Source organism: Ascaphus truei, chromosome 1 (assembly GCF_040206685.1).
Source record: "Ascaphus truei isolate aAscTru1 chromosome 1, aAscTru1.hap1, whole genome shotgun sequence".
NCBI classification, from domain to species: Eukaryota; Metazoa; Chordata; class Amphibia; order Anura; family Ascaphidae; genus Ascaphus; species Ascaphus truei.
The window spans coordinates 451,654,386-451,680,658 of record NC_134483.1 but is presented as its reverse complement, the minus strand read 5'-3'; the positions used below and the strand labels follow the sequence as shown (position 1 = coordinate 451,680,658).

Sequence of the window (26,273 nt, the reverse complement as noted above, 5' to 3'; positions counted from 1 at the left end):
TGCACCATCTGGATGTCTGGAGTCATCTAAGACCTGCACCGCTGTAATGTCATCTATGCCCTAATAAAGCCCGGTCTAGTTTTACACCTGCCTGGATCTGAGTCAGTAGCAGAGTGTAATAGAGATGTGCTTCAGGGGGAGACTGCCTCCATTCTATATGGAAACCACTGAAGCTGGAGGCGCTGTACCATTGATGAAGAACCCAGATGACACCAAAAGCCTGTCCTGATCTCCATACCATTGCAGATCAGCTCAGCTCTCCTGACTCTAACCGGTATCCGTAGCAGAAGCTGTGTATCTCCCAATGAGGGGGGGGGGGGGGACAGTGCTACATTTGGAAGCGCTGCTGAGATCGGGACAGGCTTTCAGGGCTTTATATAGCAGGCATCATTGCAGCAGGAGGATTTCTGCATGGGCAGAAATAAAAGAAGGGCTGAGGCCACGGTCAGGGACAGCGCCCCTGATGCTACCCCAGGGATCCCTGGGCACCCATGTTCTTTGAAGAAGGACTTTATCCCTGAGGCGATACCGGGGAGGGTGAACCTTCATACACATGCCAGTCCAGATGCTGGGGGCTAGGTGATTGTATGAGACATGACCCTAGGTACCCCTTCACCAACTAGCACAATGTACTGCGTGTACTGTGCTGTGGGGGAGGCACATCGGATGGAGGCGTTCGCCGGTGCTGGGACCCCCATGTGTTCTACTCATCATAGGGGCGACACCCTGAGGGTATGTTACCGGGGAGTGTGCTACCCTATCCTTCCGCTGTCCTGATGAAAGGTTGTGTCTGAAACACAACCCTAGGCACCCATTCACCAAATGGCATGACTGTACTGTGCCGTGGAGGAGTCGTACCGGATGGAGGCGCCCGCTGGTAGGGTGACCCGCCACTGTTTCTCTTCAAGTCATGTTCTATATTGTGGGCTCCAAGTAGGAATATTATCCTGGGAGAGTGAACCCCAATTGTAAATCTCCTGTAAGGGACAATCCGTTGCAGTGTATGTGGGGATTGGGCACCTGGCAGACTCTGGACCTTTCAAGAGGGTCCTAAAGGAAAAGTAAGGAACAGCCCCTTCTATTGATTGGCTCATCTTGAGACAGGTCAGCCTTAGAACCATACCCCTGCCTCTGATTCCAACCAGGGGAGGAGCTAAACACCCCTTCAGCCAACCATAGACTGTCCTATGTGGGGAGGAGTCAGCAGTGCTGCTCAAGTGCTTTATTCTGTTTGAGCTGAGCAAGACTGAGGAACATCAACCAACCTTTCAAAAGGTGACCAGGCAAGAGCTGCTTGTGCCTCTACTTAGAGCCCCACCAACTGGGGTGGCTCTGCCAAGTTACCCTACCACGGATGCTGTGGGCCCATGTGCCCTTTTTGATGCGTCCGGAGGAGCCAGTAGTCCGGTGCCACTAGAATCCACCATCGTTGAGCCTGCTGAGGGCCGTGCGCCCAAGTATCGTCGGTCCAGGACTGGGACCTGTGCTTGCTGCCGTTCTTGAGGGTGAGTGGACTGCCCCAGGGCTGTCGGGTGTGAGTCCCCAGGTGACCAAGGAGCAAGGTAGCTCCATAAGTATTTGTCACCCGGGCGACTGACTCGCCCCAGGATTGCGTCCTGATGACTTTAGCCGGTCGGGACCTGTGGAGAAGAGCTCACCTCTTACCTGCCGTCCCAAGTCCAGCTCTGTTCCCAGTGCATCCATCCGAGGAACTCCGCGACCCCAGATGTTATCAACGTTGCTGCCTGTGGAGGAATCCGGGGATGTCTCCTACCGGCTGTTTGGTGAGGTTCCCGCTTCTTCCGTTTTGCAGGGTCGGGTTGCGGCCTACATGGATGAGGCGCCGGGAGCGGCCTTGTCCGGTGCACAGCTCGGTGACGAACTTCCGATTTCACCGGAAGTGACGTCATAACTGGCACCGGGCTTGATCCTGTCCGGTGGTCTCGCGAGACTGTCGATGGCCAATGACGTCACCAAGATGGCGTCCACTAAATCTGCGGAGCTGGTTGCACCACCTACAGAGTCAACAGTGGTGAGTGTCAGCTTTCTGTCATCCGATGCTCCTTGCTTCGTTGTCCATTGCATTGGAAGGGGAGTCACCGTGTCCCTGTCTCCGTGTCCTTATCTCCAAGGGACAAAAGCTAGTCCTTTTCTGCTGGACATGTCCTGGACTATGTTCTGCCCCTGACCATGGCCCTACCATCCCATGCCACCCCTGTGCAGGAGAATGTGGACTTTGCCCATATTCATTCTGCCTCTGCCACTGCCTCATTCTCCACCATCCACCATTAGCTCTGTGTGGGTAAAAGCTTTCTATGGGGGTTGTTTAGGAAGGTTGCAAGTACTATAAGTAATTTCTCCTGCTCTTATGTTAAATAATTAGTCATTATCATCGCTGACTCACTGGGCCTGGGACACCAACTACGGCAGACCCACCCTGTAGGCGGCCCTGGTCTGCTCCAGGGAACACACACGCTGTGGAGCAGAGTGACAGAATAAAGACCCTTGTACTGCCCATGGTGTGATGTCTGATTTCAGAGATCTGAGAAAGAGTTGCCTGTGAGGACCATCGTGGCTACCCCAGGATCCTCATGGGAGGGAGGCGCTGCGCTGACAGAGGAACAACCAGCTGCACCAGCACCAGATTACACCAGGTAGCCATATGATCTCCTGTAAGGAGGGGACAGGACAGGTGCTACATAAGCTCCTTGGGCAGGGCCTCTTCTTACATAACACATTGCAGGCCTACTCTACCTATCACAATTTTAACCTTGTCTGTAACTGTTACATATGCCCATAATCATATATTATTTTTTAACTGTCTGTGAAATGTCTGTAAATTCAGTGTATTACCACTGTTCATTTAATGCAATCATGTATTATTATAACTCTGTGCCCAGGATATATTTGAAAACGAGAGATAACTCTCAATGTATTACTTCCTGGTAAAACATTTTTTTTTTTTTTTTTTTTTTTTACAAGTTTCAGTCAATGTTTATTTCACAAAATGGAAAAAAATCACAGGAACCTCCTGTACCTTTTTTTTTAAAAATTATTTTTTAAGTTTTAACTCTGAATACATATGAATGTTAGTAATGTGGGACAAGAAATCTATGCTAATCTGTCACACTGCAAAAACTGAGCAAATCGCTCCCAGCTGGAAGTTAAAGATTTCTTCTAGCCGACGCAAAGTACATGTGATCTGTGTGGGAAAACCTGTTATTGGGACTGTAGGTGGATGTGTCTTGTAATAGAACATTTGCATTATAAGCAATTATTCCCTCACTTGTAGGAAGCTCTTTTTTTAAGTCATAAATATGTCGTTTAAGAGCAGTTGCTCAACTTTGACGAGTTGACAAAAATAATGACTACACTAATTCTACACATTTTATAAACATAGTCATTTATTTCTAAAAGCAGCGGTATGACCTAAACAATAAATAAATATACTGCCAGGACAAAAGCGGCTAAAGTCAATGTTACTGTATGTTTTTGCATAATCTTTTCTTCTATTAATGTTTTCATTTCGAAAGGAAGAACTCGAACTTCCCCCAGCTATAAAACATTATGGCCTTTTTAAATTACGTTAAATAAGCTGTTTTTGTATTTATTTTTATAGTAGACTCAATTTGCAATCTTGTTTATAGCATAAGTAACTGCGCTGCATCTGTAGGATTATGTTGTGTTATTTTAAATTGAAGAGAGTGGAGCCATTTTGACCCATAAAAGTTCACACACTCCAAATAAGGCACCAGTTCTATAATCTATGGTGTATTTTCAATATGATTGTTTAAAGGCCATTATAACGCTCCCGCTCTCGCAGAGATAAATCTGTCCTTTGTAACGTCGGCTTCCTTTTGAGCTGGAGTTCACACCAGCCGCTTCACTTGCTGACAAGTTTTACCCCAGTGTCTTCCGACATGACTAATGCTCTGTGCTGACGGGGGAAACGTTTGCCAGTAAGGAAATAGTGGCCACTTGTTACTGTTGTGGCACCAACATGGATCACGTCTGGACATTCAAACAAAGAAGCGTGCAAGAACTCTGACATTCTCGGCAGAATAGGCATTTTGGGTACAATGCAGTGTAATTGGAAAGAAGCTTTGTTATTGGACATTTTCCTAGCACCTCCAGAAAAAAACTTCTATTTGACAATTGCTATTCAGCATGTACCCATTCTGTACAATTGTGTTTTTGATTTTTGTGCAAATTTGTGGAGTATTGTTTTCCAACGTGCAGTTCCAATTAGTTTTAGGCTTTTCTTTCTTTCTTTTATCCTGATAATATCTTCATGGGGACATAATTCAGCAGTTTGGATAAATATAGATGTAACAAATAGTTGGAACTCTGAGAAATAGAAGAGATTAAATATATATATATTTACATTTTGTATTATAAAAACTGCTTTATAATTAAGCCCTTGTCACTAGAGTTTTAAATTGCTGCAGCATTATTTCCTCAGATAGTTATGAACCTCTAATTTATAAATGCAGTGTTATAGATTGTGTGGCCTTATTTAGATATAAAAATGTTTTACCTGGAAGTAATACATTGAGAGCGTTACCTCATTTTCACGTTTGTCCTGGGCACAGTTATGATAACATTATAAGGTTACATTAAATTAATAGGGTTTATACATTACATTTAAAGAGTTTGCAACTCAGTTAAGCTTTCCTTTGGTATTACAAAGCTTTGTTATAGTATGTAAGGGTAACAGAATGCTTTGACTATATTTGCAGTCCTATGTGTGTTTCTAAATTGGGCTGAACCTTTATATTATTCAGACTTGGATGTTATGCTAACACACAGAGCGTAGCTCAGATAGTAGAAATGCACGCCATTGCAGTTTTCACCTGCCATAAAGTCGTATGACTGGGATGACATTAATAGAAATCCTTCACAGGAGATGTACTTATGTAATATTGGACTGCGATCTGATTCCTAATGTGTCAGCTGTACGGGAATTTGGAAGCACAGATGTCACCTAACATTTACTTTGCTGTTAGGCGACAATGCAAACAATCTGAAACATTTTCCATGGGAATGATTTAACGTTCTATCCAGTCGTCGAAGTGTGATGCTAATAGGGGATATAATTACCTGTTTATTTACTAACTTGCAATATAATAACTGAATTTTGTTTGTGAAGGCCTCAAATCTTTGTATAGCAACATAAATATTTCTTTAATTTGTTAATTTAATTATTTACATTTTTATTCTTGCATACATGTCGATGAGCTTTGCCCTAGTATTTCATAAATACAGGGTTTTGTGTTGTTTTTAAAACAGGCACAATATATCGCCACCTGTTATGACGTGGCTAATGATGCAAGTCTGATCACTTGGCTGTGTGTTAACGTATAAGTCTACCATCTATCCTCAATACCCTCTTCTCATGTTGGCTTAATCATTCAGGTAGTCAAAAGACTAAAGACAGTTAAAAAGACAGGAGGGACGAAACACAGTGTAATCTGAAAAGCATGGAAAAATACAGCAGAACTGCTAAGGGCAGAAATGTGTCTAAAGTCTCCAACAGAACTACAGAGCGTTAAAATAACAGCAGTATAACTAAGAAACATTTTATTTATAGACTATTAAAGATTTCTGTGGTAATAATAAAAAAAAAGGATTTCTATGAAAGATACTAGAATGTAATACTTGTTGGCACTGAAGGTGTTAAAGCAAATATCTGTTGCCATTTTCTTGTAGACGCACAAGGTGTCCCCCTGATCAAAACATGACATTAGAAAATCCTAATACAAACTTGCTTATGTTTTGTTACAAAATGTATACTGGGCTTTTTGTTGGCAGCAGTATTAATATATATTGATACAGTAGTTGTGGATTCATCTTTTCACTGGCATCTGCAGTACTTCTGGTCACCACGTGGAATGCTTTTCTCAAGATGACTGAATCAATTAATAGTGCAGATGGAGTCATGCTTTATTTGGAAGAATCAGTCATTCGTATTTGTAAGCGTTACTGTTCCATAACACACCTCGTGGTCCACTCACATCAGTGGGTTGTAAAGTGTCTTCCAGCTAAAATAAATGGAAAAAAAAAACAAGGTTTTCTTTTTTTTTTTAATATAAAAGATGATCTCCCAAATCTAAATATGTAACAGAAAAAAATGGGGGAATTGCACTTTAAGAAGTAAGAGGATTTTTATTGAACACTTAAAATAAGTATTGCTGTATACTAGATTTACTATCAAGAATTCACAGTTATATAAATTATATTGATACAACATAACATTTCAATGCTATACCAAAACTGTGCCATTATGATAGCATTATTCCCAAATATAATTACATTATTACCATGCCCTATTGATGGAGTTTCTCAACCTTCTCCATGGTCCTTCTGTATCTCTGGGAGATACTTATCTCTTCTACTGTAGTTTATTTTGTTCTTGGCATTACTGAGAGCTGGTTCAGACTATACCAGCCAATTCGACACAGAACTATTGTCATCATTCATTGACTTACTAGCAATGGCGCAACCAGTGTTTATATCCAGTGCCGGCTTGATGGCGGTGTCATCATCAGTACAACTGTACAGGGCCTGGTGCTTGCAGAGGCACCGCACTCTGCCCAGGGACACCACCCATGGAGTGAGAGTGAGGAAGCTCACCCAGCGGCGATCATGGAAGCCGGGCCCAACTTCCAGTGGGGTCTAACTTCTGTGTCAGGACCCCCCAGACCAGCTCCCTCCAGCGCCACCACCATAACCGCCCCACAAGTAGGTCTCCGGGGAGTGTTTGAGGCCCCAACACTCACATTTTGCACTGCGTCCAGATTTGAACAGAACCAGGTTTTTGCAGAGCTATTACTGCGGGACCCCTTCGTTTAGAATAGAAACAAAAGCATGCATCACTGTTTAATATAGGTGAGATCACTGATCCCGCTCCACATCACTGACCCCGCTCCAACAACACAGACCCCCCATCCCCCCACGTAACTGACCCTACTCCAATGTCACAGATCCTGCTCCAATGTCACAGATCCTGCACTGGCACATGTTGGATGAGGTCCAATCTCACACTCCAGAGTGGGGGGCCCTTGAGAGCGCTGCATATAGTGCCTTAATAGGAATTCATATGTATTGACTCTTACGGCTTTTTAAAGGCTGAGCACCACTTTGTAAACATGGCCTGGATACACGGCTTTTCTTTTATCTCTGGCTTTGTGTGTGTGTGTTTCTGTTATCCTGTCTGTTTTATTATTTCTGTATATCTTGTCTCTGTTTTCCTATGTCTATACTCCACGGTGTATCACTTTCTGTCTGTGTTTTCTGGCAGTGACCTCTATCTCTCTACTTTAGATGTTGCTTGTAGCGGTTTTTAGAAGCAGCATGTACCCAAAATATAGTCCGGAAACGTTTCTTATCCGAAGATCAGTTTTCCTTGTTTGGCAGATATTGACATTTTTACATTTTGGATCCAAGCAGCATGCCAGTAATGAAAGGTCATTTTATAATGAGTAAAATATTCTAATAGCGCATTTCTGACATTACATTATGATCCCTGGATCATTTTGGCTAAATACTACATAGACTATAATTTAAAAGTCTGTCATACATAGACTATAATTTAAAAGTCTGTCATTTTAAATGATGCTATAATATTTGATCCTTCCCTGTATTTAAAAGGTCTGCATAGGCATACCGTGTTGGGCTGCCTATATAGTTGGCCTGACATTTAGTAATAATTAAAATAGCACATTGCCGTATCACTTCGCTGATATGGTAAATGCCCCTCTATTTGAAGTAAATACAATAATATGTGGTACAATAAGTATATGCAACCCCAACCCTCTCTAATAGCGCGTCTGAGATCAGGTGCATTGTAAAGAACCCCAACCCTCTCTAATAGTGCGTCTGAGATCAGGTGCATTGTAAAGAACCCCAACCCTCTCTAATAGCATGTCTGAGATCAGGTGCATTGTAAAGAACCCCAACCCTCTTTAATAGCGTGTCTGAGATCAGATGCATTTAAGGAACCCCAACCCTCTTTAATAGCGTGTCTGAGATCAGATGCATTTAAGGAACCCCAACCCTCTTTAATAGCATGTCTGAGATCAGATGCATTTAAAGAACCCCAACCCTCTTTAATAGTGTGTCTGAGATCAGATGCATTGTAAATTCTCCTTCTTGGCCTAGCCCTAGAGCTCCACGATTATTATGTGTCTGAGATAATTTGTTTCCTTATAAGGTGCTAATATACCTTTTAATAATTGTAACACACAATTATTTCTATATGCTGAGATTGCTATTCTAAAGCTTTGATTGCTGTCTGCATGATGCGAGCAACTCAGCAAGAAGTAGAATGGAGCCAAGAGAGACGCCCTAATAATAACTTCTGTTACTAACCATCTTCACTATTTAATGAGCGCAGGCAACTGACTGAAGGTGCCTAGCCTTACTTTGCAAGTCCTCTTGGAGCAGTCTTTCAAGAAAAAAAAAGGTGTCATATTTAATTAAAAGTAATAAGTATCCCTTATTTTTTTCCCCCAGACTTATTTCTTTCTAATCCGAAATCAAACTCGCGCTTAGAAAATAGCCGCAGAGCAACAACAAAAAAAAGCTTTTCATCCCAGAGTGTATGTCATTGCTGAGACAGATCTTTCCATACTCAACGTATTGTTCCAGCTACACTGCTGCTAATTGTATTGTATCCATGAGTTGAACTCAAGCTGTTGTGTAGTCCAATCGTCCTACAAAGGAAGCGTTTGTTGTAATTCTTAGGAACTCCTGATTCATTTGTAGCCAACTTTGCTGTTAAAGAAGACTTATCCGCAGGAATTTTCCAGAGGTAAATAAATGGACTAGGGGGTAACAAAAAAGAAAAAAAAGAAAGCCTGCTGCAAGAATCAAACAGACAGTTCCTTCATGGAAAGTGAGAAATCACTCCTCGCTCTATTAAGAAGTAATCTGCTGCTGGGCCTGTGCATATGCTTTTCCATAGACTTCCCACACAGGGTCAGAATTGCAATTGCTCAGCCTTGTTTTATTCTTTGGAATACAATTTGCCTGTGGAATGCCTACTGAAATAAATCAGCCTGCTTCCCATTTCATGCTATGCACTTTTTAGAGGCTTTAAAATTGACCCTGTTTAATTGCTTAAGAGATCATCTTTACTGCGTCCCAGGGGACCCATTGTATTATGTACAGTTTGTGCGCTTGCTAAAAGGAATACATCAGTAAAGGCTGCTGCAATGCTAGGGTTACCAGAGAATATTCTATGTGAGGGTACTTTGATGTTGGATACAATTATTTGTAGTGATGGCAATAGGGAAATACATGTTTCTCTTGCCATGTGCCTTTGTTTAATCCCATCTGAGCTAGTGGTGTTTTTAAAACATTGACATAGTTTGGTTTCATGCACTAGTCATAGTTTGGTACAAGAAACCAATATTCTTTGTCCATACGTATTAGTATTACTAACTGCATAAAACCCAGTGAAAAGGAACATGTTACAAAATCAGTTGATTTTTTTGCTATTGTTATTTATTGTTAATATTATTAACAGGAAACCCCAAATTTCCATCATAATGCGACCATGATCTTGGAGATAACTTTACTATGCGTAAAGGTGATTGCAAGCTCTGTTTGTGCTCTCTGCTTCACAATAAAAGCTTTAAAAAAATCCTTAATGTATCATCTCCACATGCCTAGTAGATTTCCTCAATATCAGTATTTGAAGACCACCAGATCTGGGTGTGACAACCACGTATTCTTCTGTCTTGAAAATGTCACTCATGTTTTATTCTCCCAAAAATGGCACATAGTACAGTACTGTGGTACAAATATGTTTCTCTATTGTAAGCCAGGTATTGGGTTAATTTTCATGCATCAGTATTCATGTTCCAGCTATGTTGTAGCTGTGTAAAAAAAATGCCATGGCCGCCTGTTGTATTTGAACATGAATAAGTCATTCTGCTGGCACATTTGTAAGCTTTTTTAAAACCATAACAGCTTGTTGTATGGCGGGAAGATGGGTTTAGTTTTTATGCTGTAACGCAGGATTGCGGACTCCTAAAGTAGCCCATTGAAACAGGAAGAGAAGCTCTGGGCCACATAAGATAGAGCACTGTATACATTGGAAACCTCCAGCAATCACTAACAAGACTATTATTGAGGGAGCGTAATTAACATTTCATTCTAAAATAAAAAGGGCGGCAGTGAAATGGTCCTGATTGCGTGTCGGAACTATTCTGCAATTCCAGCAAACATCTACATTAACTTCTTGTTTTTCCAGACTGTTATGCATTAGGGAAAACATGTGTAGTGTGATACATGAAAAGCAAAGCAGAAAGCATGGCGGGCGGTACACAGCATGTGAAAAGGGCTGAGCTGCTGCAAGGAGACACAATCAATGTATTAGCATATAGCAAACCTCTGGGGAGGAAGAAAGGATAACTCTAATGCGTTTCACGCCTCTCCTTGCACTTTATCAAACAGGAGGAGGGCCTACCAATAAATCAGAGCAGGGACTTTTGACATATACCATAAATTGCCATTAATGTTTTTTGGATGCACTGATATTGGATTTGATCCCTTTTTCTCTGTGGTATCCTTGCAAACCCTAATGAATGCCTCGGTACGCGATTGACACAAAACAATCTTTGCCCCAAAGAGTTTATCGAATGCTATGGAGGACTTCTGCTTTCCATCTGGGGTAGGCGGATTTGAGGAAGTACACCTGCCAATGGGAGAAAATGCTGATCTCTCTCTCTCCAACTGAGAGTAGGACTAGATCAGGGGTGGCAAACTCCAGTCCTCAAGTGTGACCAACAGGTCAGGTTTTAAGGATATCCCTGCTTCAGCGCAGGTGGCTCAATCAGTGACTCACTCAGCTAATGATTGAGCCACCTGCACTGAAGCAGGGATATCCTCAAAACCTGACCTGTTGGTCAAACGTGAGGACCGGAGTTGGCCACCCCTGATCTAGAGCATCCGTCTTGTGTTGGCACAGAAATACGCTTAGTTTTAAACGTTACTTACAAAATGCAGCAGTATCCTCTTAAGCACAGTCTTTGCTGCTTTTGCTGGGAATGCAGTGCAAATGCCCAGCAACATGCAGTGTATATTATCTGAAGAACTATAAACTTAGCTTGTGACTAGATTTACTAAAGTGCATTGCAGGTTTGGCGCCTACAATCACCATAACACCAGCAAAAGCACTTTTGCATATCAGTTAATCCTAGCGGTTTCATTTTTCGCCTGTCGTTTCTACTAAATAAGCACATTTAGAACTCTAATAAACAAGGTTTCTGATTAATCACATTCTCCATTAAGTATGATTACTGTAGTTTTTATGCTTGTATACATTGATGGGGTACTGGTAATGTGCTGTTTCAATGAGCTGAGTTTGCGGCGCTAATTGCCATAGTTATTTTGCAATTCTTATAGCACTGTGCCCACAATGAGTAATTATTGGGCAACTTGAGAATTAGTGTGCTGCATAGCTTTCTTGGCCTTTTTCTACCCTAATTAATATTGCTTGCTATTTTTCCCCCTGCTCCAAAACTAAAGAAGGTACAATCCCTGATTGAGTTGAAAAAGTACATTCTCTGTTATTACTTTCTTTACACCCTCCTCCCCTCCACCCCTCCTCCCCCCCCCCTCCTCCTCACCCTCCTGCCTGCTCACACTATACATTATTTATACGAAAGCCAAGGAGACTGTATTCGGCTTCATTGCATTATGTCTCCAAGATCCCTGGGTGGCAAACAAGAAGGGGAAAAAAAAAGTGTAGTTGAAAGTATTATTATTAGGCCTCATCATGTTGAGACGTGCAGTCAGTACAATGAGGCTGTCAAAGTCAATGCTAGTGACATTGGGATAATAACATATAATGTACATTAGGTAAGCATGACTCTTCACTACTCTGTCTATCAATACATTCCATTTATATCCGTTGTGCTTGTCCCAATGTTTTAACCTTTTACTGTATGAAGGAATTGTTTGGGGTGACCCTACAAGCAGCTTGTTCCCCACCCCCCCGCCCACCCCGCCACACTTCTTTTTACAGGATGGGAACCTTGCTATTTTGAGCTTTGGGGACCCCTTGGGTCATGCGATAACGCTGAAGTTTAAGGTTTAAATCTCCCTCCATGGGAGATCAAAAGGGCTACCAAATCTCGGCTCATTAGGAAGCTGCCGCAATATTGCAGCTTCCTTTTGGACGACTTTAAATCATTGTAAAAACCCGAAAGCAATACCAGTAACTTCGCCGTTAAGTATCTTGAGAACCGTGGCGCCACGGAGAAGAAAATAGTGAGGTTCTGGAGGACCCACGGGTTCCAATCCTGTAAACAAATGGGGACGGGAGTATTTGGGGGGGGGGGGGAGGGGGCTGCTGCGTTAAGCCCTTCGGGATCACAGATTTCCTGTAGGAGGGGTGCTGAGATTTTCCTGCCTTTTATAGATGCCTCACACAAGAAGAAATTAGTTGACATACATTGCACATCACAATTGCCTGTACTGTTTTTTGTTGCTTATAAAGCGCTGCATACAGACGGGGGGCTATATATAAATATAGATATACACATACAGGGCCCCTGAAGTGCTGATACCTGTGAAATGTTGGTACGTCCATAAGGCATTGAAGAGGTTCCATTGGCAATGTGTTATCTGTTCTTGGAAACTCCTCCTTTCCCTTCTGACCTATTCCTCTAAACGACAAGGAATAAGAGTCCATATCAGTTATGGATGGGGCCATTTCCAATATGATGTGAGGAGCAGAGCTCCATTCAATTGACTGGGACTAAAAGCGTCTCTACAGCAATGGGAAAATAGCCTCACAGCATATGTAACATGGGACAAAGGAAAGAACCATTTTGTCAAACGCTGAGTATGGTATGTTGTGTTGGACATGTGTTTGTGAAGATCAGACCAGTGGTTTTCCATTTTATTTTATTGCAATAATCCTAGCTGGGTTTTTTTACTGGCTGTTTTAAACGTCATTATCATTTTCTCAGTAGCTCCAGTTTCATGTCATTTTGATTCTCTACTTGTTTTTAGTCAAAGTTTTGTGCCGTTTCTTGAGATTGTGCAGCACCAAGATCTCAGGACTTGCTGGTTAAGCACTATTGTTATAGACAGACTATACAATGTATATATGCACAGATAATGCCGTGTCAATATTCTAACACCTTTTCCCCCCTTTTTTTTTATAGGTAAGTAACTGAGCTGAGATATGAAGATCTGATTTGCATATGACCACCATGTTGCAAAAGGTATTTTAACATATTTACAAGACACTTGGAAAGAGACTAATTAAGAATTCATATTTTTATTTATTTATTTATTTATAAAATATTTTACCAGGAAGTAATACATTGAGAGTTACCTCTCGTTTTCAAGTATGTCCTGGGCACAGAGTTAAGACAAATAATACATGGTTACAAATAGTTACATAAATGAACAGGGTATACATTATATACAAGACATTGCATGCACAGTTAAAGAAAATATATATTATGGGCGAATGAAACAGTTACAGACTAGATTAAAATGTGAGACAGCCTTAGATTTGAAAGAACTTAAACTGGTGGTGGAGATGAGAGTCTCTGGTAGGTTGTTCCAGTTTTGGGGTGCACGGTAAGAGAAGGAGGAACGTCTGGATACTTTGTTGAGCCTTGGGACCATGAACAGTCTTTTGGAGTCTGATCTCAGGTGATAAGTGCTGCATGTGGTAGGGGTGAGGAGCTTGTTTAGATAGCTGGGTAGCTTGCCCATAAAGAATTTAAAGGCAAGACAGGAAAGATGAACTTTGCGCCTAGACTCAAGTGATGACCAATCTAGTTCTTTGAGCATTTCGCAGTGATGTGTGTTGTTGTTGCATTGGAGAACAAAACGACAAATTGAATTGTAGAGGGTGTCAAGTTTGCTAAGGTGGGTTTGAGGTGCCGTGCTATATACTATGTCTCCATAGTCAATAATTGGCATTAGCATCTGCTGTGCGATACGCTTTCTGACCAGGAGACGTAGGGAGGATTTGTTCCTGTAAAGTACCCCTAGTTTGGCATAGGTCTTGGTTGTCAGGGTATCAATGTGCATTCCGAATGTTAAGTGGGAGTCAAACCATAAGCCCAGGTATTTAAAACTAGGGACAGGGCAGGAGTTAGGATGGTGTTAGCGTTTGTTCTAATCAGGAGCTCAGTCGCTGGAAGCTTTAAAAATTTAGTCTTGGTCTCAAATACCATTGTTACAGTCTTGTCAGTGTTTAAAAACAGTTTGTTTTGGGAAATCCAGTTTTCGAGTCTCAAAAAGTCAGACTGAAGTATGTCTTGAAGGTCAGAGAGGCTATGGCTGTGTGCATATAGGATTGTGTCATCTGCATACATGTGTATCGAGGCTTCCTTACAAGCTGTGGGAAGATCATTAATGAACACTGAGAAGAGTAGGGGCCCCAGAACAGAGCCTTGCGGGACACCACAGGTGATATCCAGGGGGTTGGAGTTAGAGCCTGAAATGGACACATGTTGGGATCTTCCTGATAGGTAGGACTGAAACCAGTTTAAAGCATGCTTCCCTATTCCAGAGCTCTGGAGTTTGTTAAGCAGGATAGCATGATCAACTGTATCAAAAGCCTTTGTAAAATCTAGGAATACTGCACCAGTGAGTTGTCCCTGTTCCATTCCACACTGGATTTCATTGCAAACTTTTAGCAGGGTAGTTACAGTGGAGTGTTTGGGACGAAAGCCAAACTAGGGAAATTTGTCTTGGTATAGTAATCGCTTAATTGGGAGTGGACACATTTTTCCATGACTTTGGATAGAATTGGGAGAAGTGAGATTGGTCTGTAGTTTGAGACAGTGTTTTTGTCCCCACTTTTGAAGATTGGGACAACTCTGGCAGTTTTCCAGGTCTTAGGTATATGGCCTGCATTATGTGTAATGAGTTGAAATGCGCTTTCAAGAAAATACAAATCAATGTAGCACTAAACTAAGGCTTATTAGAATTGCAGTGTATAGATTTAAAAACATTTCCCCCCCCCCCCCCCCCGGTCCTGGATGGGATAGCAGTAGAACGATGCATGACAGGGGTTTTACGCACTGACAAGGTCAAAAAGAAAATGAAATCATTCATCAGGTTTATTTTTAACTTCAATAAAAATAGCGATTTTGCAGTTTTGTACAAGGCTGCAACCCTTGAAATAGATAGTTATATTTAATAGCCTTAGAGCATGCACCAAACAGCTGGGGGCTAATTGATTATGTATAGAAGCGCAGGCGTTTTCAGTGCGATCGTCTGAAAACCCCCAATGACTTGAATGGGGAAATCTTGCCGATCACACCAGGGTGTATTGAATTAGGCCCTAATCCACAGATTAGTTACTAATTGTCACGCTGCGCTCACCACAAACAGGACGGAAGACCGCGGGGCTAAGGTGGGGTTGTATAGGCACCGACCCACAACCACGCAGTCCTGTCCGGAATGCGTAGTCCTAGTCGTACCGCGTCGTAGGGTTGGAGAGGTCAGGGTAGTCAGGGTACTTGCCGTGTTCCAGGGTTGGAGAGTCCGGGTAGGTAGAGTTTCGTAGCCAAGGTCCGGAGTAATAGAAGGTAGAGTAGTCGAATAACGAAGCCGGGGTCAAAGCGCTGGAGAGTGTAGAAATCCAAGTAACAGGCAGGGTCAAACAGGACAGACAAAAGTTCAAGACAAGACTCGACAGCAGCGGTGAGCACAATGCATAAACAGGAGTTTATGCTCAGCAATCAAGGACAGGCAGAAGCAGGTATATATGTGGGAAGGGTCCAATTACCTTGCAGGGGTGTGTACTGGTCCACCAATGGTGTCAGAGAGACACTGATCAAAAACAGCTTGCAATTAGGCTTTCCTGATGTTAGGTCTGGTTGCCGGGCAACCCGCGCGCGTGCGCGATGCGCGTCGCGACGTGATGACGTCATGCGGTTTACTCAGCAAGTCTCCGCCTGTGGGAGGCTCCAGTAGCTCCCTCACGTTCTCCTGCTTCCTGGTTGCCGAGCAACCCGTGCGCGTGCGCGATGCGTCTCGCGGAGCTCCGCCATCACGCCGCTGCGCCTGCACTGCCCTGGCAGTGCGTGGGCGCATGACTCTGCCCCGTGGTGCTTCCCTGAGTCGGTCTCCGCGCGGATCAGAGGCAAGTGTGACAGTATCCCCCCCTTGAGGGGAGACCTCCGGGCGAACCAGAGATGGTTTCTCAGGATGCCTACGGTGGAAGGCAGAGATGAGGCGGTTGGCATGTACCTGATGATGAGGAATCCACTCTCTCTCCTCTGGGCCATAGCCTCTCCAGTGTACAAGATATTGTAATCCTCCTCTGGATATTCTGGAGTTGAGAATGGTCTGAACCTCGTATTCTTGTTGGCCCTCTACCAGTATGGTTTGCGGAGGTTTAGATTGTCCTTTGGAGGATGAGTCTTGATGATAAGTTTTGAGAAGGGATGAGTGAAATACAGAAGGAATCCTCATATTCTTTGGCAGTTCAAGCCGATAGGCTACTGGGTTGATCCTTTTGGTGATGCGGAAAGGGCCGATAAAACGTGGTGCCAGTTTGGGTGAAGCTACCTTTAGCCGAATGTTTTTGGTAGATAACCAAACCCTTTGTCCTACAGAGTACCCTGGGACCTCTCTTCGGTGACGATCCGCTTGTCTCTTGTGTAAAATACCAGCGTGCTGTAGATTCCGATGGATCTTCTGCCATAGGTCTTGTAAGTGGCGAATCCTGTCCTCTGCGGCCGGGACTCCAGACTTGGAGATGAGGGAAGGAAGTGCCGACGGATGGAAGCCATAGTTGACCATAAATGGTGACTGTCGGGATGATTCGTTCTGTAGATTATTGTGGGAGAATTCTGCCCATGGGAGAAGTTCCGCCCAGTCGTCCTGAGTGTCAGCGATAAAGCACCTCAAAAACTGTTCCAGAGACTGATTGGTGCGTTCCGTCTGTCCATTGGTCTGGGGGTGATATCCTGATGAAAAGTGTAGGGTAACGTCCAGATTCTTACAAAACGCCCTCCAGAACCGGGAGATGAACTGGGATCCTCTATCGGACACTATGACCTGAGGGGACCCATGTAACCTGAAGATCTCCCTGATGAAAACTTCGGATAACATTGGTGCAGTGGGTAAACCCTTCATAGGGATGAAGTGTGCCTGTTTGGAAAATCTGTCCACCACCACAAGTATTGTGTCCATGCCTCTAGATTTGGGCAACTCAACGATGAAGTCCATCGATATATGTGTCCATGGACGTACTGGGATGGGTAGTGGTTGAAGGAGACCTGCTGGTCTGTTGTGTGGCGTCTTGCTTCGAGCACAAGTAGCGCACGTGGCTACGAAGGCTTGTATGTCTCTCCGCATGTAGGGCCACCAGAATGTGCATTCGATGAACTCAGTAGTTCTTTTGGTGCCAGGATGGCCTGCAGTCTTGGATGAATGTCCCCACTCCATGACTCTCCTCTGGAATTTACGGGGAGTGAACAACCGGTCCTCCGGAACGTTGAGTCCTGCCGGGATGTTGTTCTGAGCCTTAGTAATGTCCGTTAAGGCGCTAAAAGTATTTGCAGCCAAAATACAAGTGGAAGGGAGAATGGTCTCCTGTTGATCCACCTTGTTATCCTCTACCAGGAACTGTCGTGACAAGGCGTCGGCTTTAATGTTTTTTGAACCAGGGATGTAGGAAATGAGGAAGTTAAAGCGAGTAAAGAATAAGGACCATCTTGCCTGGCGAGATCCTAGTCGCCGTGCTCCCTCAATGTACAGAAGATTCTTATGGTCCGTAAGTATCGTGACTGGCGACTCTGTGCCTTCCAGTAAGTGCCTCCACTCTTCCAAAGCCAGCTTGATAGCGAGGAGCTCCCGGTTACCTACATCGTAATTCCTTTGGGCGGAGGAAAACTTCTTTGAAAAATATGCACAAGGATGAAGTGGAGCTTGAGGATTCTTTCTCTGTGAAAGTATAGCACCTGCTCCTACATCGGAGGCGTCGACCTCCAAAAAAAAAGGTAATGAAGGATCTGGATGGGTTAAGATGGGTGCTGAGGCGAATGCAGTCTTTATTCTCTCGAAAGCCTGGAGGGCCTTCTCAGTCCACTTTGTAGGATCAGCTCCCTTTTGTGTGAGTGCCGTGATGGGTGCTACTACCGATGAGAATCCCTGAATGAACCTCCGGTAGTAGTTAGCGAAACCGAGGAACCTTTGGATGGCCTTGAGGGAGAGGGGACAGGGCCATTCGAGTACCGCCTTGACCTTGGTAGGATCCATAGCAAGACCGGTATCCGATATGATGTAGCCGAGAAAAGAGGTGGATGTTTGATGGAAATGGCATTTCTCGAGCTTGGCATACAAATGGTTCTCTCTTAAACGCTGCAGGACTTGTTTGACATGCATCATATGTTCTGGCATGGATCTGGAAAAAATTAATATATCGTCCAGGTATACTATAACATGGTGGTCCAGAAGGTCTCTGAAAATGTCGTTGACAAAGTCTTGGAAGACCGCAGGAGCATTACACAATCCAAATGGCATGACCAGGTACTCGTAATGCCCGTCGCGAGTATTGAATGCTGTCTTCCATTCATCTCCTTCTCTGATTCTAACCAGATTATAGGCTCCTCTGAGGTCCAGTTTGGTGAAGATCCTGGCTCCCTGGAGTTTGTCGAATAATTCGGCTATCAACGGAAGGGGGTAGCGGTTTTTTATGGTGAGTTTGTTGAGGCCCCGGTAATCAATGCAGGGTCTGAGGGTTCCGTCCTTTTTTTTGACGAAAAAAAATCCTGCCCCCGCAGGTGATGAAGATTTCTTAATGAACCCCCTCTGGAGATTCTCCTGAATATATGTTCTCATGGCCTGGGTCTCAGGAATCGATAGTGGGTATGACCCTCCTCTGGGAGGTATGGCCCCGGGTAGAAGATCGATAGGACAGTCGTACGTCCGATGTGGCGGAAGTACCTCTGCTTGACGTTTGTCAAAGACATCGCGGAAATCTTCGTATATCCCCGGCAGCTGTACCCTGTCAGGATCCGTGACCTCCATACCTGCCACTGCCTTTGGAGCAGACATGCAATGTTCCAAGCAAAAAGAACTCCAACGAAGTGGTGTGGCCTCTGTCCAGTCAATGACAGGATTGTGGATCCGGAGCCACGGAAGTCCCAGAATGATGTTCGAGAAGGGGGTGTGAATGACATCAAAGGTTATAGTCTCGGAGTGAAAGTCGCTAGTCATGATGTTAAGGGGTATGGTTTGTAAGGAAATGATCGCGGGCTGCAATGGTCGTCCATCAATGGCTTCAAGACCTACCGGTCGATCTTTGGGTACCAACGGTATTTTATTCTTGAAGGCGAACTCTTGGTCCACGAAGTTTCCTCCTGACCCCGAATCCAGAAAGGCCCGTGTCTGTACTGTGAAGGTCTCACCGGATATGGAGATAGGTAGATAAAACCTCGTAGAGGGTTGAGGAGGGGAAAAAGTTGCAGTACCCAGCGTGATCCTCCTTATACTCACTGGGCTTTGGCGTTTCCCGGCTTCAGCGGACAGTTGAATACCAGGTGGCCGTTATTGCCACAGTAGAGGCATAGTCCCGCTCGTCTTCTCCGTTGCTTCTCGATAGGCGAAAGGCTAGTTCCTCCCAGCTGCATGGGTTCATCTAGAACGGGAGTTGTGGAGAGTAGAGAACCTATGGTGGAAAAGGAAGATGATTGTATACCTCGGGGGTGTTTGTTTCTCTCCATCCTTCTCTCTTGGAGGCGCTGATCCATCCGGATGCACAGGTCTATCAGGTCCTCCAGTCCAGCGGGACGATCCAGAGCTGCTAATTCATCCTTCAACCGTTCGGACAGACCCTGCCAGAAGACTGCAGATAGAGCCACATCGTTCCAGCCGGTCTCGGCTGCCACCGTCCGGAAGTCCAGAGCATAACGAGCCACAGTACGGTCTCCCTGAGAAATATTAAGCAGAGAAGATGCAGCCGTAACCTTCCGTCCTGGGGTGTCAAACACCCTTCTGAATTCGGTGATGAAGAGAGTGAGGTCAGAGATCAAATCTGGGCGTTGCTCCAAGATAGGGGATGCCCATGCCAGAGCGGCGTCAGTCAGCAAGGAGATTATGTATGCGACCTTTATTCGTGAAGAAGGAAAGTGAGAGGGCATCAGCTCAAACTGTATGAAGCACTGGTTCAGAAACCCCCGACAACCGCTGGGATCCCCTGCATAACTGTTGGGCGCAGGTAGTCGTGGTTCGGAGGTAGGTGTGATAAGTGCAGGAGTGGCTGCGAGTGGAACGGGGTTGGTGGTAGATACAGTTAAACGTCTAACTTGTTCAGTCAGGGTATCCACGTCTTGTTTAAGTTGGGAAACTAGTTGTTCCTTTAGTGTAAATGAGCCGGTAAGTTGCCGGAAGCAATCCTCATGGGTGTCTAAGCGTCGGGCCACCTCAGCGGCGTCCATGTTTGTTGGGCTGAGCATATTGTCACGCTGCGCTCACCACAAACAGGACGGAAGACCGCGGGGCTAAGGTGGGGTTGTATAGGCACCGACCCACAACCACGCAGTCCTGTCTGGAATGCGTAGTCCTAGTCGTACCGCGTCGTAGGGTTGGAGAGGTCAGGGTAGTCAGGGTACTTGCCGTGTTCCAGGGTTGGAGAGTCCGGGTAGGTAGAGTTTCGTAGCCAAGGTCCGGAGTAATAGAAGGTAGAGTAGTCGAATAACGAAGCCGGGGTCAAAGCGCTGGAGAGTGTAGAAATCCAAGTAACAGGCAGGGTCAAACAGGACAGACAAAAGTTCAAGACAAGACTCGACAGCAGCGGTGAGCACAATGCATAAACAGGAGTTTATGCTCAGCAATCAAGGACAGGCAGAAGCAGGTATATATGTGGGAAGGGTCCAATTACCTTGCAGGGGTGTGTACTGGTCCACCAATGGTGTCAGAGAGACACTGATCAAAAACAGCTTGCAATTAGGCTTTCCTGATGTTAGGTCTGGTTGCCGGGCAACCCGCGCGCGTGCGCGATGCGCGTCGCGACGTGATGACGTCATGCGGTTTACTCAGCAAGTCTCCGCCTGTGGGAGGCTCCAGTAGCTCCCTCACGTTCTCCTGCTTCCTGGTTGCCGAGCAACCCGTGCGCGTGCGCGATGCGTCTCGCGGAGCTCCGCCATCACGCCGTTGCGCCTGCACTGCCCTGGCAGTGCGTGGGCGCATGACTCTGCCCCGTGGTGCTTCCCTGAGTCGGTCTCCGCGCGGATCAGAGGCAAGTGTGACACTAATGTAACAAGGCACTAAGCAACGTTAGTTAACGCCTTATTAACCGTTAACATTTATCTTCAAAGCTCACATGGTAGTTTGTCATGTTTTTGGCTGGCAAGGGTATTACGTTAACTTTAACCGACGTTAGAGCTAATGTTATGCAAAAGAGGCGTTGCCACTATCAATACATATCCACAAAGGTCCGTTAACGGTAACGCAGGGGTTTAACCTGATGTTAGGTCAGATGTTCAATATAGAAGATATATACAGCACGTAGATACAGTAGGGAGGCCCTATTTCCGTATTTAATTTCACAACGGAATAAAAAAAGTAACAAAGTCACTAGCACTAATTAAGAATTAAGTAAGGATTTGTGGGTTCTTGTTGTTTAAAAGGTTCACAGCCTAAAATCCTGATACAACGCTTCTCTGGTCCGCCCGGCTTCTCTCACAGTGTCCTTAACGCGTTTCCTGTATAGCTATGCTTCGTCAGGAGTACACGTGTGCTTGCTGAGCGCTGTGACTGGCTATATATAGCCTGCCTGCCACTGACTGACTGTTGATCATAGCAAAAGGTGGATTTATTCCCCTCCAGACCCGGAAATATAGGTTTTGCTGGAGAGGAGAGAGAGGTTCCTATTTTTGTAAAGAACCAAGTGACTTACAGTATATTATTTATTTTATTTATTTATTTATAAAATATTTTACCAGGAAGTAATACATTGAGAGTTACCTCTCGTTTTCAAGTATGTCCTGGGTACAGAGTTAAGACAAATAATACATGGTTACAAATACAGTTACATAAGTGAACAGGGTATACATTATATGCAACACATTGCATGCACAGTTAAAGATAATATATATTATGGGCGTATGAAACAGTTACAGACCAGATTAAAATGTGAGACAGCCTTAGTTTTGAAAGAACTTAAACTGGTGGTGGATGTGAGAGTCTCCGGTAGGTTGTTCCAGTTTTGGGGTGCACGGTAAGAGAAGGAGGAGCGGCCGGATACTTTGTTGAGCCTTGGGACCATGAACAGTCTTTTGGAGTCTGATCTCAGGTGATAGGTGCTGCATGTGGTAGGGGTGAGGAGCTTGTTCAGGTAGCTGGGTAGCTTGCCCATAAAGAATTTAAAGGCAAGACAGGAAAGGTGAACTTTGCGCCTAGACTCGAGTGATGATCAATCTAGTTCTTTGAGCATTTCGCAGTGATGTTGTAGTTGCATTGGAGAACAAAACGACAAATTGAATTGTAGAGGGTGTCAAGTTTGCTAAGGTGGGTTTGAGGTGCCTAGCCATATACTATGTCTCCATAGTCAATAATTGGCATTAGCATCTGCTGTGCGATACGCTTTCTGACCAGGAGACTTAGGGAGGGTTTGTTCCTGTAAAGTACCCCTAGTTTGGCATAGGTCTTGGTTGTCAGGGTATCAATGTGCATCCCGTATGTTAAGTGGGAGTAGAACCACATGCCCAGGTATTTAAAACTAGTGACCGGGGTTAGGGTGGTGTTAGTGTTGGTTCTAATCTGGAGCTCAGTCGCTGGAAGCTTTATACCTCCTCAAACACTACTTTATACAATACATGGACAGATGCCTGTACACAAAACTGAACACACCTGAGAAATATGATCATTTTGATATGTAAAGTATATTCAAATGGTTTTAAATGAGCATATTTCTCAGGTGTGTTACTTTCTGTGCTCAGGTATGTTATCGCTCCACATATTGTATGAAGGCGTGTTTGGAGAGATCATCTCTCTCTCTGTCTCTCAATATACCACCCATCACTGATATTGATAACGACCTGTTATGAGTCATAAGGTAACAGATCTCTCTGGATCTGGCCCTAAGTGTTGTAGATAAATCTGAGGTCATTGTCTTCTTCAGGTGTACTGTTTTTGTATTACTTGAGTAAAAATGCACTGCTTTACTTTTTAATCAGTTCTACTACCAGTTACAAACGCAGGCAACCTCCCCACCCCCCAAATAAATAAATATGTAACTGCATTAAAGATTTAACCATCTTGTTACTTTGTTGTTTCATATGAAAAAAAACAACAATATTTATTAGCAACTGGAACTCTGTAGTTGTTTATTATTTATGCTACTCTTTGTCTGCCAACCTTAACCATGTGGTAATGATGGCATCACCAATACTTGTTAAGGCAAAGAGAAAAAGAACAATAGAGCAGGATGCATGTAAAAAGGAGGTTTCACAAACAGCCTTATTATAAAGGAGACTAAAAACAAAACAAATATATAAACCCACCAAGGCATCAGTTGGCGGGGGGAAATTACTTTTTAATCACTGTAAGAGACATGTGCAGAGGTACGCAATGGAGACCGTTTTAAAGTGAAACTAAAATTAGGCTTTATTGCGCCTGTCCCTTTAACACAGCATAGCCTTCAAAATAAACAAAAGAAAACCTGCTCCACTTTGGAGAATATCTACACATGTAATCCAGCCCTCTCTAACTGGGTGGTTAGCTAAGCCAATTACCAGCCCCAAATATATATATCTATCTATGCAGATATATAACAGTCCCAAAAGAAAGTCTCATCTGTTTCTTGTAGATGTAGGGGAAGCCTCCCTGCTCTCCTGGGTCAGCACCTTTGTGTGCTAAGGCAATGTCTGTCCAGGTTTATTGGTCTGGTCCCCTTGTCTTGCTATCAGCATACAGTCCAGTCCTTCTGCAGCTCAAGACATCTGTTCCTCTGGTCAGTCCAGTGTAGACTAAGGAAAAAATCTGTCTGTCCTTCCTTGATTCAGCCCCCAATTGTGAGACTAAGGAATCCTCTTCCTGTGTCTCAGAGCAGGCTATTTCTGAGAGAGTTCTAATCAGCCAAGTGGAGTTGGTTAATTCCTGGTATGCCATTAACCAGCACACTGCTGGATCAGAGGCAGGTTTCTTTAAACAGGGATAAGTCCCTGTTACAATCACCTATATTTATTTTTTTAATATATCACTGTCATTAGTTCACTTTGGCCCTACATTATGTGGGCTTGCCCCTTAAAGTGAAAAGGCAGATCTATCTTAAAAAGTAATCAATGAGAAGATGTTTGGCAGAATCAGTTTATCTTCTACTACGAGCCAGAATGGGCATTTTTGACCCACATAAACGTTAAAAAAAAAAAAACCCTACACAATCACAGTATTAATTCTAACTTTATAGGTTGAACTTGATGGACCTATGTGTTTTTTCAACCTCATCTACTATGTAACTATGTAACTATGTAACTGTGATAGATGAAAAGTGGTAAAGTGGTCATCTGTAACACTCTTTAAGCTGGGTCTTCTAAACCATCATTTGGGTTGTCAGCTTCTGGCATGACTGGCAGTGAACGATTGATGCATCGAAGCTTGTACTGTTGGTTAAAGTTTAGTACTGATCCTGAGGAGAAGGAGCAATACTGAAGGGATCACAACCTACTGTACCGCGAATCTACATCTTTACTTGTCAGAGGAATGCAGAGAAGAATAGGACGTTTAGAAATTAAGTTGTCCAATGGTTAGACAGACGTTTCATTTCCACAGGGAAGAATTTTTAAAGTAATGTTGCATATTACCATCTGTCATAAAAAGGACCAAAGCAATTGTTTTTCATATTTACATTTTGACACAGCCACAATAATCAGAGCTGAGATGTTTTGTGCTCATTTTAGGAAAAGTTCAAATATTTTGCTGTATTGCAGTTGAAAACATTACGTTTTCATCTGTTTCATTACTGGAAATTATAGCGGAAATAAACCACCCTGCAGATAGTTACTACCTTTATGGAATGGTTTTAATGTGAATTATGAATGCAATGTTCTATAATTAAAGAAGCAATCTTTTTTTTTTAATACATGGAGTCTCCAGTCCTAAATCAAAGGTGAATATGGGATGTTTTTCTGTAAACTGTAATGTTTTGTTTCACTATTCAAACATGGTGCAAGGTTATTTATTTAATAATATTGTTGCAAAGCAAAACATATATAAATGCAATTTTGTGATATCAACTATGTATTTGATTTTTTTTTTATTAGGCAGCTGTAGAAAAATAACATTGCTCGTGAAACAGTTCCCATGTTGCTGCTTTACATAAAATGCTTGGGCATTTTGTTAGTTTAAAATTCTCTAAAAGAAAAAAAATGGACAAATACTATACAAAATAGTTTAACCCAGTGTGCAACATTATATGTGCAAATTTGTTTGTTTTTTTGAAGAGTAAAATTAATGAAACAATGATGTGATAAGTGTTTTTAAAAAATTGTGTGTGTGCCGATCACGCACATTTTAAGTGAAACTTCCTTGTCTTTTGTCACTGTTTTGTCACAGAAATTGTATTTGTAATGGTGATGTTTTTAATTAAAAATCAAAATACAATTTTAGTGATAAAACGCAAAGATATTTGACTTAGGACACCTGTTTTAGCTATTTGCACTTCTATATTTATAGTAACTGAATTCCTTGTGTGTGTGTGTGTGTCAGTCAGTGTGTGTGTGTATCTGTGTGTCAGTCAATGTGTGTGTATGTGTGCGTGTGTCAGTCAGTGTGTGTCAGTCAGTGTGTGTGAGTCAGTATGTGTCAGTCTGTGTGTGTGTGTGTGTGTGTGTGTGTGTGTGTGTGTGTGTGTGTGTCTATCAGTGTGTGTATGTGTGTCAGTCAGTGTGTGTCAGTCAGTGTGTGTGAGTCAGTATGTGTCAGTCAGTGTGTGTGTGTGTGTGTGTGTGTGTGTGTGTGTGTGTGTGTGTGTGTGTCAATCAGTGTGTGTATGTGTGTCAGTCAGTGTGTGTGTGGTGTGTATGTCTCTTTGTGTCCTGCCACCCCCCTCTCCTGACTCCCCCCACCCCCAGCGGAGCTGCGGACAAAGGGGGGGAGGGGGTATGTCTGAGTCTCCCCCCTGGCAGAGCTACGGACACGGCTGTGAATGTCCTGCTGCAGCCAGCCAGTCTGCTTCTGGTGCCTTCTTCCGGAGCAGCCCCCCTCTTTCCTTCTCCTCCGCCCCTCCCCGGCAGAGGTACTGAGACACGGCCGGAGAAGCCCCTCCCTCTCCTTCTCTC

At 43.7% G+C, this 26,273-nt stretch overlaps 1 protein-coding gene across 2 annotated transcripts in view; it reads left to right on the top strand.

Moving 5' to 3' along the window:
* Window positions 1-26,273, top strand: part of ANK2 (ankyrin 2) — a 613,918-nt gene that overhangs the window by 115,006 nt on the left and 472,639 nt on the right. The window contains exon 2 of one of the 2 annotated variants that reach the window (XM_075616795.1): window positions 13,182-13,241. The exons of the other annotated variant lie outside the window; for it this stretch is intronic. Coding sequence (XP_075472910.1) covers window positions 13,221-13,241 — 21 coding nt within the window. The 5' untranslated portion in view covers window positions 13,182-13,220. The remainder of the gene's footprint in view (window positions 1-13,181; window positions 13,242-26,273) is intronic. 2 annotated transcript variants of the gene reach the window in all.